Source organism: Leuciscus leuciscus, assembly GCF_965113295.1.
Source record: "Leuciscus leuciscus genome assembly, chromosome: 22".
Classification (NCBI taxonomy): Eukaryota; Metazoa; Chordata; class Actinopteri; order Cypriniformes; family Leuciscidae; genus Leuciscus; species Leuciscus leuciscus.
Window position 1 is genome coordinate 12,728,761 of NC_138746.1, and position 14,151 is coordinate 12,742,911.

The following is a 14,151-nucleotide window of genomic DNA, read 5'->3' on the forward strand; positions in this document are numbered from 1 at the left end:
GTCTACAACAAAAAGTGCTCTTTATATGAATGGATTTACATTTACATGAACAAGAATATTCCGATATTAATCAGATTATCATGATTACTGACGGACAACACTATCCTCCGAATTTACAGACAAGGCTTAAACTAGTCACGGACTAAAATGCATGTTTGAGCGGTTTTAACTGAAAGCAACTTGCACTGGTATATCTTAAAATATGTCACTGCTATTGTTATGCCTCAATATGCACACCAGTAAAGTTTAATCTGAAGCACGTTTATAAAAGCTATAGATGTCCTAATTAAACTAAGGCCTAATCCTGGCTTAATCTAAACTCTGTCTGTGAAACCAGACCTCTGTGAAAGTCTTCATGGAAATGTATATACATCGGCTACATTGGATATTCCAAATAAGGAATAATCCATTTCCATTCATTTATATTAGCTTAATTTTAAGGACATCGATTTTTTCTTTTTTTAATCAAAAGTGACAGTAGAGGTTTTTACATTGTGATAAAAAAGTTCTATTTCAAAAAATATATATATTTTAAACTTTCTATTCATCACAGATTTCAATACTCCATATGAGCATTAGAATGATTTATGAAGAATCATTTGACACTGAAAACTTGAGTAATGGCTGAAAATTCAGCTTTGTCATAAAAAAATTGAAAATATTAGAAATTTTAATACAATTTCATAAATTTACTAATATTACTTGATTTAATGTATTTTTGATCAAATAATTGCAGCCTTGGTGAGCATAAGATACTTTTTCCCGAATCTTACCAACCCCAAACTTTTGAATGATAGTGTATGAAAATTAAAGCTACTGAAGAAACATTTAAAAATACATTAAGTTGGTTAATAACTGTCAAAAACTACTAAAATGCATCGTATTAAACAACAAGCGTGAGCCTTCACAGTATTTCCAGAAGAGAGTAGCAGCACAAAAATGTGCATGTCTCAGAATATGTTAATTACATACAGGAATATTTAATTAGCTGTGGTGCATGTAAATATATCTTTTATGGCATAATCACAATACGGACCTTATGAAATAATTCAATATGCAATTTGCAGTGTGTGAATGTGTGTGAGTGCTTGAAACCCCTACAAACCTTTAGAAGATCTTTCGGGAAGTCTTGGCCGTCATTCAGGCCCTCCAAGTTACTAATGAACTGCATGCAGGACATCCTCTTCCCGATGTTCTGAATTAGAGAGAGACGAATGGAATATAAATTTACTGTCAGCTGATGCGCTGACCTATTTCACAGTTCCTATGCACTCAACAACACTTACAATACCAAATACACAGTGGCCAGTAATCGTGTTAAAATTTTGTGCAAAAATAAATTTGCTTCCCCTGAGAATCATTTTTACTACTACATTTATGGATGAATTTCTATTTTTATTCCTAAATGTAAAACCGGCACTCATCCCCTCAGGGTGGTGAACAGCTCAGAGAATAAAATCCATCCTAAAAACACAGTTGTTTTCTCCAAACCAGCTCCTTTCACAGAGACTTCAATCATGTACATGTAAAAAATAATAATAGTAATTTCACAATAAAAACCTATTACAACTTCAGACTTACAAGTTTTAGATAATATTATAGGATAATATCGTTTTCCACAAAGTAGACAAACATTTCAGAAATGTGACAGGGATACATTCAAGTCATTTTTTGTACACAGCAGTAAAATCCAATAAAAAAAATCAACAATGTATTGATGTTTTGTAGCTTACTGTGTATTACACAAGTAATAATCATTTAATATAATAAGAAGTCAAATTTTAATGGAGTCAGTTTTAAAGAAATTCTATTTACAATCAGTTTAGATTCAGAAAATGCATGTATCAATGTATATTTTCCAAGATTTTAAAATGGCCTTGATGGCTGAACATGGTTCACGATTTTTTCTGTTGATTTTTCTTCTTGTTTGTTATGTTTATGGTACATCAGATACTCAAACTTACATGACCATGCAGATCAGTGTTGAGCAGCATCAGGGCACAAGTCAATGTGTGAACACTATCTGAAACACACAGGCATATAAGTCCCATAAGCTCACACAGAGTCAGAGCAAGAGCACCCCACAGTGTTACTTTTATTGTAATACACACCAGATGCACATTCATTCACACGCACAATGCTTGTATGGCTTACCTTCATTTGGTATAGTGTTCGGGTTGCACTGGAGGTATCTTTTAGAGAAATGCGATAGTACTCGCTCCCTCTCTTGTGTCTCTCCCACTAGGGCGAACTCTTTCAAAAACATTCTAATAAAAAGACAGCAGGAAAAACAGAATGAGCCTGTTGGCCACGTACAATGAGAGCAAATATTTAAATAACTAAACACAATGGAACAGCAAGCTCACCTCAATGCTTGATCCACCGTCATTCCTGAGAGGTTAAAATAACTTAGATACTCCTCCGCGACCATGCTACTGAAATCATTGCTACACAAGTCATAAAAAGACAAATGCATAAGGAAAGAGGTTTTTGGTTCTCATACTAGGGATCCAAAAGTCAGACCTTTCAAACAAAGCTCACGTGGTCAATTTCTTCATTTTAACTTATAAAGTTTGTTTCAAACACTTTTTTAACACAGTGTATTTCAACACATTTGTCCAACAACGTGGTATTTATTGTTATCAAAGAAAACTTTGCTTCACAAAAGCTCAAAATATAAAGCAAGAGGAAGGAACTAAAAATAAACGTATTTATTAATAATGAAAATAATTCTTACTTCTTGCTCAGATGACGTGCCACGTCTGACTTCTTAAATCCATCAAGATTGTACAAACGTTTGGCCAGCCGCTTTGCAGCTTGGAGGTCAGCTTTGTTGCCATTGGTCAGAGTTTCAGTGCTGCCCATAGCCAATCGCTCGGCTACCTCTGGATCAGACTCCGATACCGGCCGTGATGGCCTCTCTCTGGAACCAAAGACAAATAATTGTGTGTGAAATGTATATTTGGCATGTGAGACACTTATTTGAATCTGGGTTGAAGCATTACACAAAGAGGAATAAGTTGTATTTGTAAAAAGGCAACCCGGATATGATGTGTGAATGTGTTTGGGCTTAAAATCAGTCACCATGCACAACCACACTATATAAGCATACTGAACTACATTTGAATACTGACTATTTGTCAAGCCAGTCAAATCATGAGGTTAAATTTGTTTACTTGCCATCTCTCATGTCTAAACCTGTTATTCTTAGCACTGGCAATGTGATGTAAATAGATTCTATCTGATGTGCCCCTACAGACTCTTTCCCAGCAGGTCAACTCAATCACAATGTACAGAGAAACCAGCTTTTAATAACTGAAAAAGGGTACATCTAACAAACAACTGTGAGCGCATGAACCTACACCTTTGTCCTTTGTGCACCATTCAAATTCAAAAAAGCCTTATAACTTGTCAGACACGTATACACACAAACACACTTCAGCTGGTATTCAGATGTGAATAATGAGAGGATAGAAAGAAGAAAAACTTATATTCAAAGTGTCAAATGTGTGAGAAACACATTTCATTTAGTCTTGAATCAAGTGTAAAACTCTGGCAAACTAATAACACAAAAGGTCTGATGAACCAAAGCACTACTCTACCTCAGTGACCCAACTCTGCCTTTAAACCACCGCATTCCAAGGTTAGTTAGATGTACGAGCACCAAAAAGTTCATGCCAGATGCTGATCTCCCCTCTATCCTCTGTCTTTGGTTTGTTCCGAGGATCACCATTCCATACCTCCTCCAACCGGATAGTTCACAAACAAGCCAAGGGAGGAGACTCGAAGAAAGGGGATGAGGGCAGACTGTTTATTCTTGAAACAATGTACAGATAAAATCATGGTAGGGAAAACCAGGAAGAAAAACAGAAAACTTTTCCGCCACAGCTTCTAGGAGGTGTGACGAGCTTTTACAAAGATTACAAAGAGCTTTTTACAACAGACACACCTTTGATACATCTTGCTGTATGCAAGACATCAGCTGTATTTAGATATATTTATGTGTGTAAATAACAATAACATGACACACATATTATAACTTGTTTGGTGACAGCATGTGAGGGGGAAAAATGCAACTTCTTAGTGCACATGTACACACCCACCGACTATAACCGGTGAGGTGAATACACCGATAAACAATCAGCTCACCTGTGCTGAGGCTCTACAACATTCCAGTGCTTTAACAAAAGCGAACACACCTCTTTTTTAAAGACTGATGACAAGATTTACATACCAAAGGAGGAAAAAGATCATGTAATTTAATTTTTTGCATGACGTGACTACTTCTGGCAGTAGTATCACAAGGATATGAACATTACATTCCATTGACAACAGGTTGCACTAGAATTTTTGTTTTAGCGTTACTGTTCATGAAAACACTAATGGAAAATTGACTGTAATAATAATACAAAATAATAATACATTTTATTTATAATGCGCTTATCTAAAACCCAAAGCGCTAAAAAAAGATTTCATGATTTTGACGTTTTTAAGGGAATTTCAGTAGGAACGTTTGTATCGCAATCTCGGTATTGTAATCGTGGCCACTACGAATTATAATTTTTTTTTAGAACGCATTTTAAGAATACTTTTTCATCAAGCGGTAAAAATGTACAACACTGTGTGCGTGTGTGCTGGTGCTGTCACGTGCACTCTAATGTCAACAACCCCAACGCTAGAACAGTGGCTGTGTTTAAGGATTTGGCACTTAATCTGGACTGAAAGACTGATGGACCCTCGATGGAGTATTGCTGTATTGTTATGGTATGGCAATGATGACAGTTGTTACTGTTCTTTCAAGCATTTCATTTAAAAAAGAAAGAAAAAATGAGATAGAGACAAGCTGAATGAAAATGCTCTTACTGTCACTCTCTGACAGTAGATGGCGCTTATGGAACAGCTAAACCCCCATACAAAGCAGCTTTCATTTTCTGAACTGTATTTAAATGTGTCAAACAGACATTTAGATATTTGTATTCACTATGGTGTTTATCACAACAATTACTTACAATTAATAGGACGTTTATTTTCAAACATAAACATTTTTACTAAAACATGCCCTAGGCCTAGATATTGATTGAAATTTTTCTGATTCTTTATTATTGTTTGGTAACACTTTACAATAAGGTTCCATTCATTAACATTAGTTAATTGCTCAATGTTAGTTAATGTTAGTTAATGCAACGATAACTAAATGGGGCCTCACTGTACAATGTTACCCATTATACTTTTGCACTTTAATCTGTTTAAAGCATTTGTTTACTTCATAAATGTTTTGTGTATTGTTTTATTGTATTTAAATGTTTTGTATGTTTGTTTGTTTGTTTGTTTTGTTATAAGAAAAAAGTTATTAAACCTGTTAGGAGGACAACACTTTTTAGGTTACTTAATTCAATACCATGATGATAATACAATATACCATAATAAAAGCTTCAGCATTAATCATTATATGAAAATTTGGTACCGCCACATGCCTAATAGTTAAAGTGCTTATGTTTTGTCAATGCCGTCTGTCGTATGATGATCCAAATGAAACAAACTTGACTATTACTGTGGTTACCCCCTCAGGCGAACGCGATTTCTGGCAGCGAGCGTTTATTTACCGTTAGGTGAATATGTGCCCTAATTAATCTAACTTTTTAAGTTTAATGAAATATTTAAATGAGAGCACTGATCTGCCTTAGGTGTTCACCACAAACTACTCAGAAAGTGAAATTAACTACCTGGAAGTCACTACTCTAAATTGACATGCTATAATCAAAGTACTGTGGCAATGTACATGTGAAAATGAGGAAAATAACTCATTAGCTACTTGACAGCACTGAGATATATATATATATATATATATATATATATATATATATATATATATATATATATATATGTGTGTGTGTGTGTGTGTGTGTGTGTGTGTGTGTGTGTGTGTGTGTGTGTGTGTGTGTGTGTACGACAAAAAAAACCTTGTTATATATAGACCAGGGTTATTATGATTACAAATACCTTAAAAACATTTTCGCTACTTGAAATATAATAAACGTCAACTGAAATAAAATATAAATTTTAAAACTTTTATTCCAGCTAGTTGCCAAGACATTATAACGAAGTACTAAAATAGCTAAGACTCAAATAAAAATGAATAGAAAATATAGATATGTTCAAATAAACGAAATTACTAAAAACTTTAACGTTAAACATAAATTCTAAAAATAACAACATAAAAACACATAAATAAAAAAAAACTGTAATAATATCTCTATGATACTAAAATAATACTGATACAGAGCAGAATATTTTCTACTCACCGGTATATGGCAGGGTGGGGGGCATATTTGTAATTATCCTCCAAGGCCCCACCCCTCCAGCAGAGCACATAATGAGCCATCACACGAGGCCTGCCCCTTCACACCTCACATAGCCAGATGACATAAGCTTGCTTATAAACGCAGCATCCAGCCTTCCACATTTCTCTCCCCTTCCCTAAACCTCCTGCTGTCCAGAAGCCTGAGGAGGCTTTAGAAGAAATGTGTCTCTCTGCGTCTGCAAGTATCTTGAACCGTAATTAAAGTCTTTCAAGTTGTCGCGTTGCTGATTCTTTTATTCTGCTCCAAACTTTTAGAAGCGCTTTTCGTACCCATAGTGTAGTCAAAGGCTTGATACAACTGTCTTATTTTCTCTCATTCTTTCTCTCCCAAAACACTGTTCCCTCCCGCTTGCCTGGTTGCGTGTGTTTGTGGATGTGTGTTTCTCTACTCTTGTCAGCGGAGCTATTTTTCGCTGGTGGATATGGTCTGTGTTTCCTTTCACAACTGTTTAACTCCCCCTTTTCCCTTTTCTCCAACCCTCTCTTCCTCTCTTTGTCTTGCCTTGTTACTTTGTGCCGCCATTAGTCTTTGTCAATCTCCATTTCAGCATGGTGCTGAACACATTGTCTGTCTCATTAAAAAAAGATACATTTATATCCAATCTATGAGAAAGTCTAAAGGTCAGAATTATGTGTTAGAATAACGGTTTGCGTTTCTTTAGTATGAATGGCTGTTTAAATTAAATATTGGACAGAGGTGAAAAATACAGCCCTGGTGAAACGGTAATAGATTGTTTTTCTCTCTATTTAAAACCCTGAAATCACAAGACAAGTTAATCTTCTCTCACCATGGAGACTGAGTGTGCCTGGCAAATATCCAAGTCTATCTGGCCCCATGGCAGGGGAAGGAATGTAGTGGATGAGCCAGGTATCAAAGCAGATAGTGTCGGCTTTCAGGCCCTCTTAATAACCACACTAAACTCAGATCAAACAATATTCCTTATTGTAGGGGACTTGAAAACCTTATGCCACACTAAAATACCCTTCCGATTGTTTTTCTCCCACCTTTTAAAATGATAAATCTAAAATAAATTTTGCACATAGAACAAGAAACAAAAAACAAGAAACAGTGTTTTGCCTGTGTGGAGTCAGAGCTGCACTCTGATTTATTTTGACAACAGACAAGAAGGAGTAGTAAAGGGATTATAGGCCTAAACACAAATCTGACCCTGAGATTGTGGGTCAGTCACAGCCCCGGAAGGATCTTATGCAGCCATTACCAAGGAGAACTTGTTTAGTAGGAACTTTCTCCTTATATTACTGCTTGCTATACAACTGATCAGAAACAATTTCTCTGAGGATGATTTGAAGCAAGCCCTGCATTTTAACAGACAGGAAAGAGCACAATCCTGAATTAAACAATTCACACTACATTCATCAAGGGCATAAGTGAGAGAAATGTATCTGAAGCTCTTGCCTAAACAAATCATCATGCTAGTAACTCATAACACAATCACATAGCTCGGCTCTGCCCTCTAGTGGGAAATACTCAACTGTATATTCATTTTGTAAACTTATCCTAGAAAGCCTGTTAAAGTCAAATGAAATCAAAATGGACAATTCTTATTTTTTATGGAATATTGCACTATTATAAACAATACATCCATGCACATCATTTTTTTAAATGAATGTGCCCTCATAACATTGAATCAAATTAACTTCCCTCTCTTGCAACAACATTCTCTGATGACATGATGTGAGGGCGGGACAACCTGTCACTCACATGAGATCACAGTAATAGACCCAATTAATTCCCAATGGACACAATCAAGTCCCACCCTAAATTTTTTTTCTTGTTCGAGAAACCGTTTCACCCGGATATATGTCACAATGGGGAAGAAAAAACGAATGCAACTTTTGTTTCATGCCAACTTAAAAGCCATTTCAACTGGTTACCAAAAGAATACACAATTATTACACAAGCTTCTTTTCCAAAAAATTCAACCATATCCATACTGGCTGGGCCGGATCGACACTGAATGGAACGGTTAAGCAAAGAGAACGGTTTGGCCCGACGGTGGAAAAGTGGCTATAGAGTTGTGAGAACCATCTGTCCTCAAAACAACTATGGCTTGACACTATACAACTATACTGAGGACAGGAATGAGTTTGTCTTTATGAGTGTGTCTGCACTGCCAGCGGTTTCTCTTCTAATGTGTGTAATTACTATTATACTTGCAAGAGTTTATTTCACCGGGGGAGGGGGGTGTTTACATTACAGTAACATATCTGTTGACATGCAGTGATGGGATATTTATGACAACTCATTTGAAAATCATCAGACTGCAACTAACCTTATGGCAGCATCTGTGTCAGAATCAGGCCTGGGGACTTGATCAGGGCAGGCTCCACTGCAGAACGGACTCTCTTCTTCATAGACACCGCTCTCTATGGGATCAGACACAGCAGGTGGTTCGGGGCACGTAAGAGGAGCAAAGCTCAGTTCGATGATCTGCTTGGCACTTTCGCAGATCTGACTCTGGATCTCAGGAGTGAGAGTCGGAAAATCAAAAGTGAAGACTGGTGGGCCACTAGGAGTAATGTCTTCACTATCCAGGCTGCTATAAGAGGTGCCTTTGGCACGGTGGGACTCCATAATGCTCTCAAAGTGTCTGCTGAAAGAGTCCAAGCCATCTGATGAGATTCGGCACGGGCTGGTCACAGAGATAGGAGACTTCAAAGCCGTGTGGCTGTCAGGCTGGCAATCTAGGGGACTATAAGAGGAATATAAATCATAGATGCACTCCTTTGAGTGGTTTGTTTGCATCATTTATAATTAATTTAAAATGTTTGATGCCACAGTACTGCAAATATGATGACAACCTTCCTAAAATTTAAATTGCAATTATACATTTTCACATATAAAGACGCAGTTAATTATGAGAAAAATAGAAATGTAAAATATTATCTAATAGTTTGTATTTATATTTATTTATTTATTTATTTATAAGTCTTTAGAAATCAGAATGAAAGTTATAATGTAAATGTAAACTTATTTTATATTATAAATGTATTTATGTATACAATTTTTATACACTTTTTCCTCAAAACTTTTCCTCAGACACCCTAGCACTCCATTACAGCCCCCCTGGACATCCCCTCTTGTTCTTATTTACCCCAAAGTCTTCAAAAAGGAACCAAACAACACGAAGCAGGCAGGGATACAAAAGCAAAACCTTAAACTAATTCCTTAAAAAGTTTCTAGCCATTTTGTTGTTCTTTTGGTCAAATGAAAAAGGCCAAATGAAAGACCAAATTGGTCAAAAGAAAGTCTATAGTAGTATCTATTCCACACTCACCCTCTCAGTAGTCGACTAAACACTTCATCTCCCTCAGGTGTGGCATTTTGCCTCTTTTTGTCGCCTTGCATCCTCACACTGGCCCAGCTCACCACCTCTTCATCTTGCAGCTCCTCCTCACCATCTGTGTGTGGGCACAGCATTCCCTCCAGGGGGCTGCTGCTGGTAGTGCCTGAGGTATCCAGCACACTGCGGTTACTGCCAAAAGCAGAGTCCACTTCCTCCTGTTCTGCTAGCATCACCTCATCAAGGTCTGTTTCCCTGTAACAGCGCAGGGACACCGCATCTATGTCCGTCTCTGAATATTTGACAGTGCGTTTGATGATGCCGGTCATATTAGAGGACCCTACTGTGGGATGATGGTTGATTAACTCCACTTTGACTTGCTGTACATTATGGCATGAGGATTTCGAAGAAGCGGTTGATTTACAGTGTCTTAAGTATGATGTTACAGGCCTTAGCGGGGTAGACAAGCGTGTCGGAGACTCACTGGAACAGCCACTGGAGGGTGCAGTGGAGGAGCCTGGAATTTGTGTGAACAACGAAAAACAAAGAGTGTCATGGTTTAAATTTTAAATAACACAAGTCTCTGAACAGACAAAATGCATACATTACACAGTTATATTTAGAATTTCTAATTAACATTTTCAGTAAATAGTAAATGGTTTTAGACACATTTTTCAAATACTATTGCAAAAGCTTTTATCAGAATGACCTTACAAAAAAGGACATTATTAAATAATAATTATATGTCCTTAGGTCCTGTAGCTCAACTGGCAGAGTATGGCCATATCAATGCCATGGTCATGGGTTCGATTCCCAGAAAATATGTAGATCGATAAAAAGTATGGCTTGAAGTTGTTTTGGATAAAAGTATCTGCAAACTGTATAAATGTCAAGGTGAAAGGAAAAACGCCATAGAATAATTCAAGTGACTCATTCTCCCCTACCTCTCTGTTTGACATCAGTAAATTGAAAACACCTACTGTACACACAGTAAAGAATTCATTTAACTCATTGAAAAATCCATCTGAAGGCCATTGGAATTATAGATAAACACATTGCTTTTCAAGAAAAGGAAACAACATAAAACCACAGAAAAAAAATGTAGCAAAGCTGTAACATTAATCCATTTAAAGATCATGATAGTAAAGAGAAAGTATAACACCTTGAGAAGTGATATGGGGTAAAAAAAAAAAATACACAAAGTTTATATAGAAAGCAAATCCTAATGTGGAGGAAAACCCTATGGAGGATGAGGCTTGTTATATGATTGGATTTAGCATTCGTTGAGGCAAACAAGCTTGTTCACAAGGAAAGGCAAAAGAAATAAAGAAGGGTGACATTTCAGAGAAGTGGAAGTCTGGAAGTCTGAGTTGGCCATTTCTAAGAAATTCTCACCTTTTGTTTCATGTTGGTCTTCGGAGTGGGAACCAAACAGGAACTCCCATTTGGCACGAGCCATCTTCTGAGAGTGCAAGGAAGGCCTCAGCAAAAATGGTCCAGTTTCAGACTACAACACAAAACTGAATTATCAAATAACAGTATACAGTGAATCAGAGCATTAGATTAATCTAAAGATGTGTACCAAGATGGAATCACCTGTATGCCTGTTTTTCCAGAGTCAGAACTCTTCTGGCTGGTTCTGCTAGATGTCTCAGAGGATATGCAGTCTTTCTCATGTAGAGTGCTATCTATAAGGCTGCCTGTGACTCCACTGGAGCTCTGTGATGCTGTCCCACTAAATTCTTTGTTGGCCCGAGTGTCATCTTTCATCTCATTGCGCTGCATTAAGACCCTACAATGGTTCTCTTGAGAGCCCGGTGTAGCTGGACTATTCCTCTTATGATTGTTCACCTCCTTCAAGCTTTCCTTGTCTCTGGCTAAGCAATCTTCTATCCCATTCTTTTGGTGAAAGGTCCAACTTGCTGGAGTCTCTGGATTAGGCCTTGTGAATGGTCTCCTTCTGCTATCTGGACTGTCTTTGTGACCTTTAAGACTCTCATACTGCCAACATTCATTGTTAGTTGTATGACTGTTTCTTGTGTACTGGGAAGGTAGGTGCCGGTGCAAAGTCGGGCTGTCCTTTCCCTCCAACTCTGTTCTCTCTATCCGTGGGTCTCGTATGGGAGAGGATGATATTACATCTGATCGGTTCAACCTTGCTGGAGCTGCAGGAGATGTACTTCCAATGTGGGGTAAAAGAGGGGTTGTTTGAACAGAGTGGTGACCAGTCTCGACAGACTCGTGTTTCCAATGGTGCTCCTGAACAGGAAGTTTGCAATTAGAGTGGGTTTTTGATGCTGAACCTTGGAAGCTAGCATATAGTTGAGGCTCTCTTGAATGCCCCAAACGGGGACTGTCAGACCTCACTGTGTCTGTCGATGATTGGGTTGGGGATGGAGACCTCCTGGCTTCCATAAGTATGGAGATTTTGGTGGCTTCCTCCGCTAGTTTACGAGCCATGTCGGGACTTGTGGCTGGGGATATGCTCCTCCTTCCACTCAGTAGGTTAGCTTCTTCTTCTACCTTATTTTTGGATTTGGCCAGGTTGAAATTAACTCTGTGGGCTTGCCGTGGACTATCACTCATGGAATGACTGTCTCGTTGATTGCAAGATGGTTGAGATACAATCATAGATGGCAGTTCATGTTGAATAGCTGTAGGCTTACAGGATGGTAAATTTGGCCGATACCTATACCCTTGTGCTCTTTGATTTGAGACCTCCTGAGTGTTGACGGTTGAGTGTGACATGGTAAAGTAAGCTTGCTTGGCATGGTTAGACAGTTGGTCAGTAGCAGGGCTCCTAGGAAGTCTATAAAACGAACTATTCCGCTCATGATCCATGATTGTTGCTTTAGTGGGCAGGGTACTAGAACTGCGTGGTAAAATCGGTGACCCAGACCAAGACTGACAGCGACGTTGTTCTCTCCTGACATCGTGACCTCTATCAGGACAGTTGCCTGCCAGTTTTTGCATTAGTTGTGGGGAACCAAATTCCTCCAATGCCCGATGGGTGGCTTCTCTGGCAATAGAGTCTAGAGTTGCCCGCCTAAAGCTGGGGGTGCACATATGTGATGTCCCCAAACCTTGACTAAGCTGTTTTGAGCTGCAGTTGTTCATGGACTCCAAGCTGTTCTCCAACCACACTGGGTCACTAAGCCTTTTCCTGAGGTGGAGAGGGGTAGCTCGATTCTCCATGGTTCTGTTGAAGGGATTCTGAGGCTCGCTTTGGCACAAAGAGCTATACTGACCCTCTACAGATTTAATTTTAGCTTTTTCAATGTAACTGAAAGTGGCAAAAGATCGCCTCCCTTCATCTCCTCCCTTCATCTTAGTTGGGCTGCATGCCTTACGAGTTCCACTGGGAGTAGGAGGGGCAGTAAACCATCCTGAGAAGTGAGGGTCCTTTCCAAAGAAGGGGTCACGTTCAGAAGGAGCACACACCAAGTGACATGTATTTCCAGTGGGTCCTGTTTGCAAAGCAGAGAGTAACTGGCTTATCTCATCATAAGGTAGACTCTTTTGTTGAGAAGCCGGTTGTTCCGAGTCATGTCCTGGATGTAGCTGAAAACTTACGGAGTGTCTAGATGTTGATTTACTGGAGGCCAGGCTCTGAGTGCTGCTTCCACCTTTATGCAGGACTCCACGTGGAGATGTCCGGTCATGTGGGGCATTGGGGCCACCATACTGAGACTGTTGAAGGATGTCTGGTGCTGTCAACATGAGGGAGTCTGTTTTCTCCACATCTCCCAGGTCTTTTCCCTCTTCATCAGTAACAGACCTCACCTCTACATAGAGGTGGAGGATTTTACCTGATTGAGACATGACTGACCAAAAGCAGCCTGCAGATAGCACAACACCTGTTCTCTATAATTGATTAATCAACACTGGTCATCTTGTTTGCTCTGGAAGTTTGTTGGCGTTCACATCTGAGAGAGAGTTAGGATGAACTCCAATATCATCCTCAAAATCACCTGTAAGAAACAAAAAAGAAGAGAATTTACTAATATCTGTTGAAACAAATTCCTCCATCAGTTAGGAAGAAAAAACACCCATACACCCAAGTATGTTACACATTAAATAAAAAATTATTTGATCATTTTTGTTTTATAACTTATGTTATACAGTATTTCAATAGAGCCTGACATTTATACATTGACCCACATATTAGCTCTATTCTACAGTATTTTGAACTCTCATTTGAAGTGACATATATTAAAAAGGAAAATAATAGTGAAACATTTTCTCTAAAGCAAATATCTTGTGTAAAGAGACTTGTGAACTAACCACCTTGACTCCTCTTGCTATACTGTACTCCTCTAAATCAAGCTGAGCATGTTTACTAATGGCAAGAGGGTCTAATTGTGTAACATTCTAATTAAAGAATGTAAAGCAAACTCCAGATACGCAAACACCCCAGTATTACTACTGGCAGGTTCTCTGCCTCACTCCCTCTTCATATTACATACATAGTTGTGACTAAATTTT

General features: G+C 38.3%; 1 protein-coding gene across 1 annotated transcript in view; it reads right to left on the bottom strand.

The window, feature by feature from the left end:
- psda (pleckstrin and Sec7 domain containing a) overlaps positions 1-14,151 on the bottom strand; it is a 36,135-nt gene that overhangs the window by 21,518 nt on the left and 466 nt on the right. Inside the window, exons 2-10 of the mRNA XM_082154098.1 lie at positions 11,263-13,637; positions 11,062-11,173; positions 9,661-10,183; positions 8,656-9,075; positions 2,738-2,923; positions 2,367-2,447; positions 2,155-2,267; positions 1,965-2,023; positions 1,106-1,195 (exon numbers count right to left, since the gene is read on the bottom strand). Coding sequence (XP_082010224.1) covers positions 1,106-1,195; positions 1,965-2,023; positions 2,155-2,267; positions 2,367-2,447; positions 2,738-2,923; positions 8,656-9,075; positions 9,661-10,183; positions 11,062-11,173; positions 11,263-13,488 — 3,810 coding nt within the window. The 5' untranslated portion in view covers positions 13,489-13,637. The remainder of the gene's footprint in view (positions 1-1,105; positions 1,196-1,964; positions 2,024-2,154; positions 2,268-2,366; positions 2,448-2,737; positions 2,924-8,655; positions 9,076-9,660; positions 10,184-11,061; positions 11,174-11,262; positions 13,638-14,151) is intronic.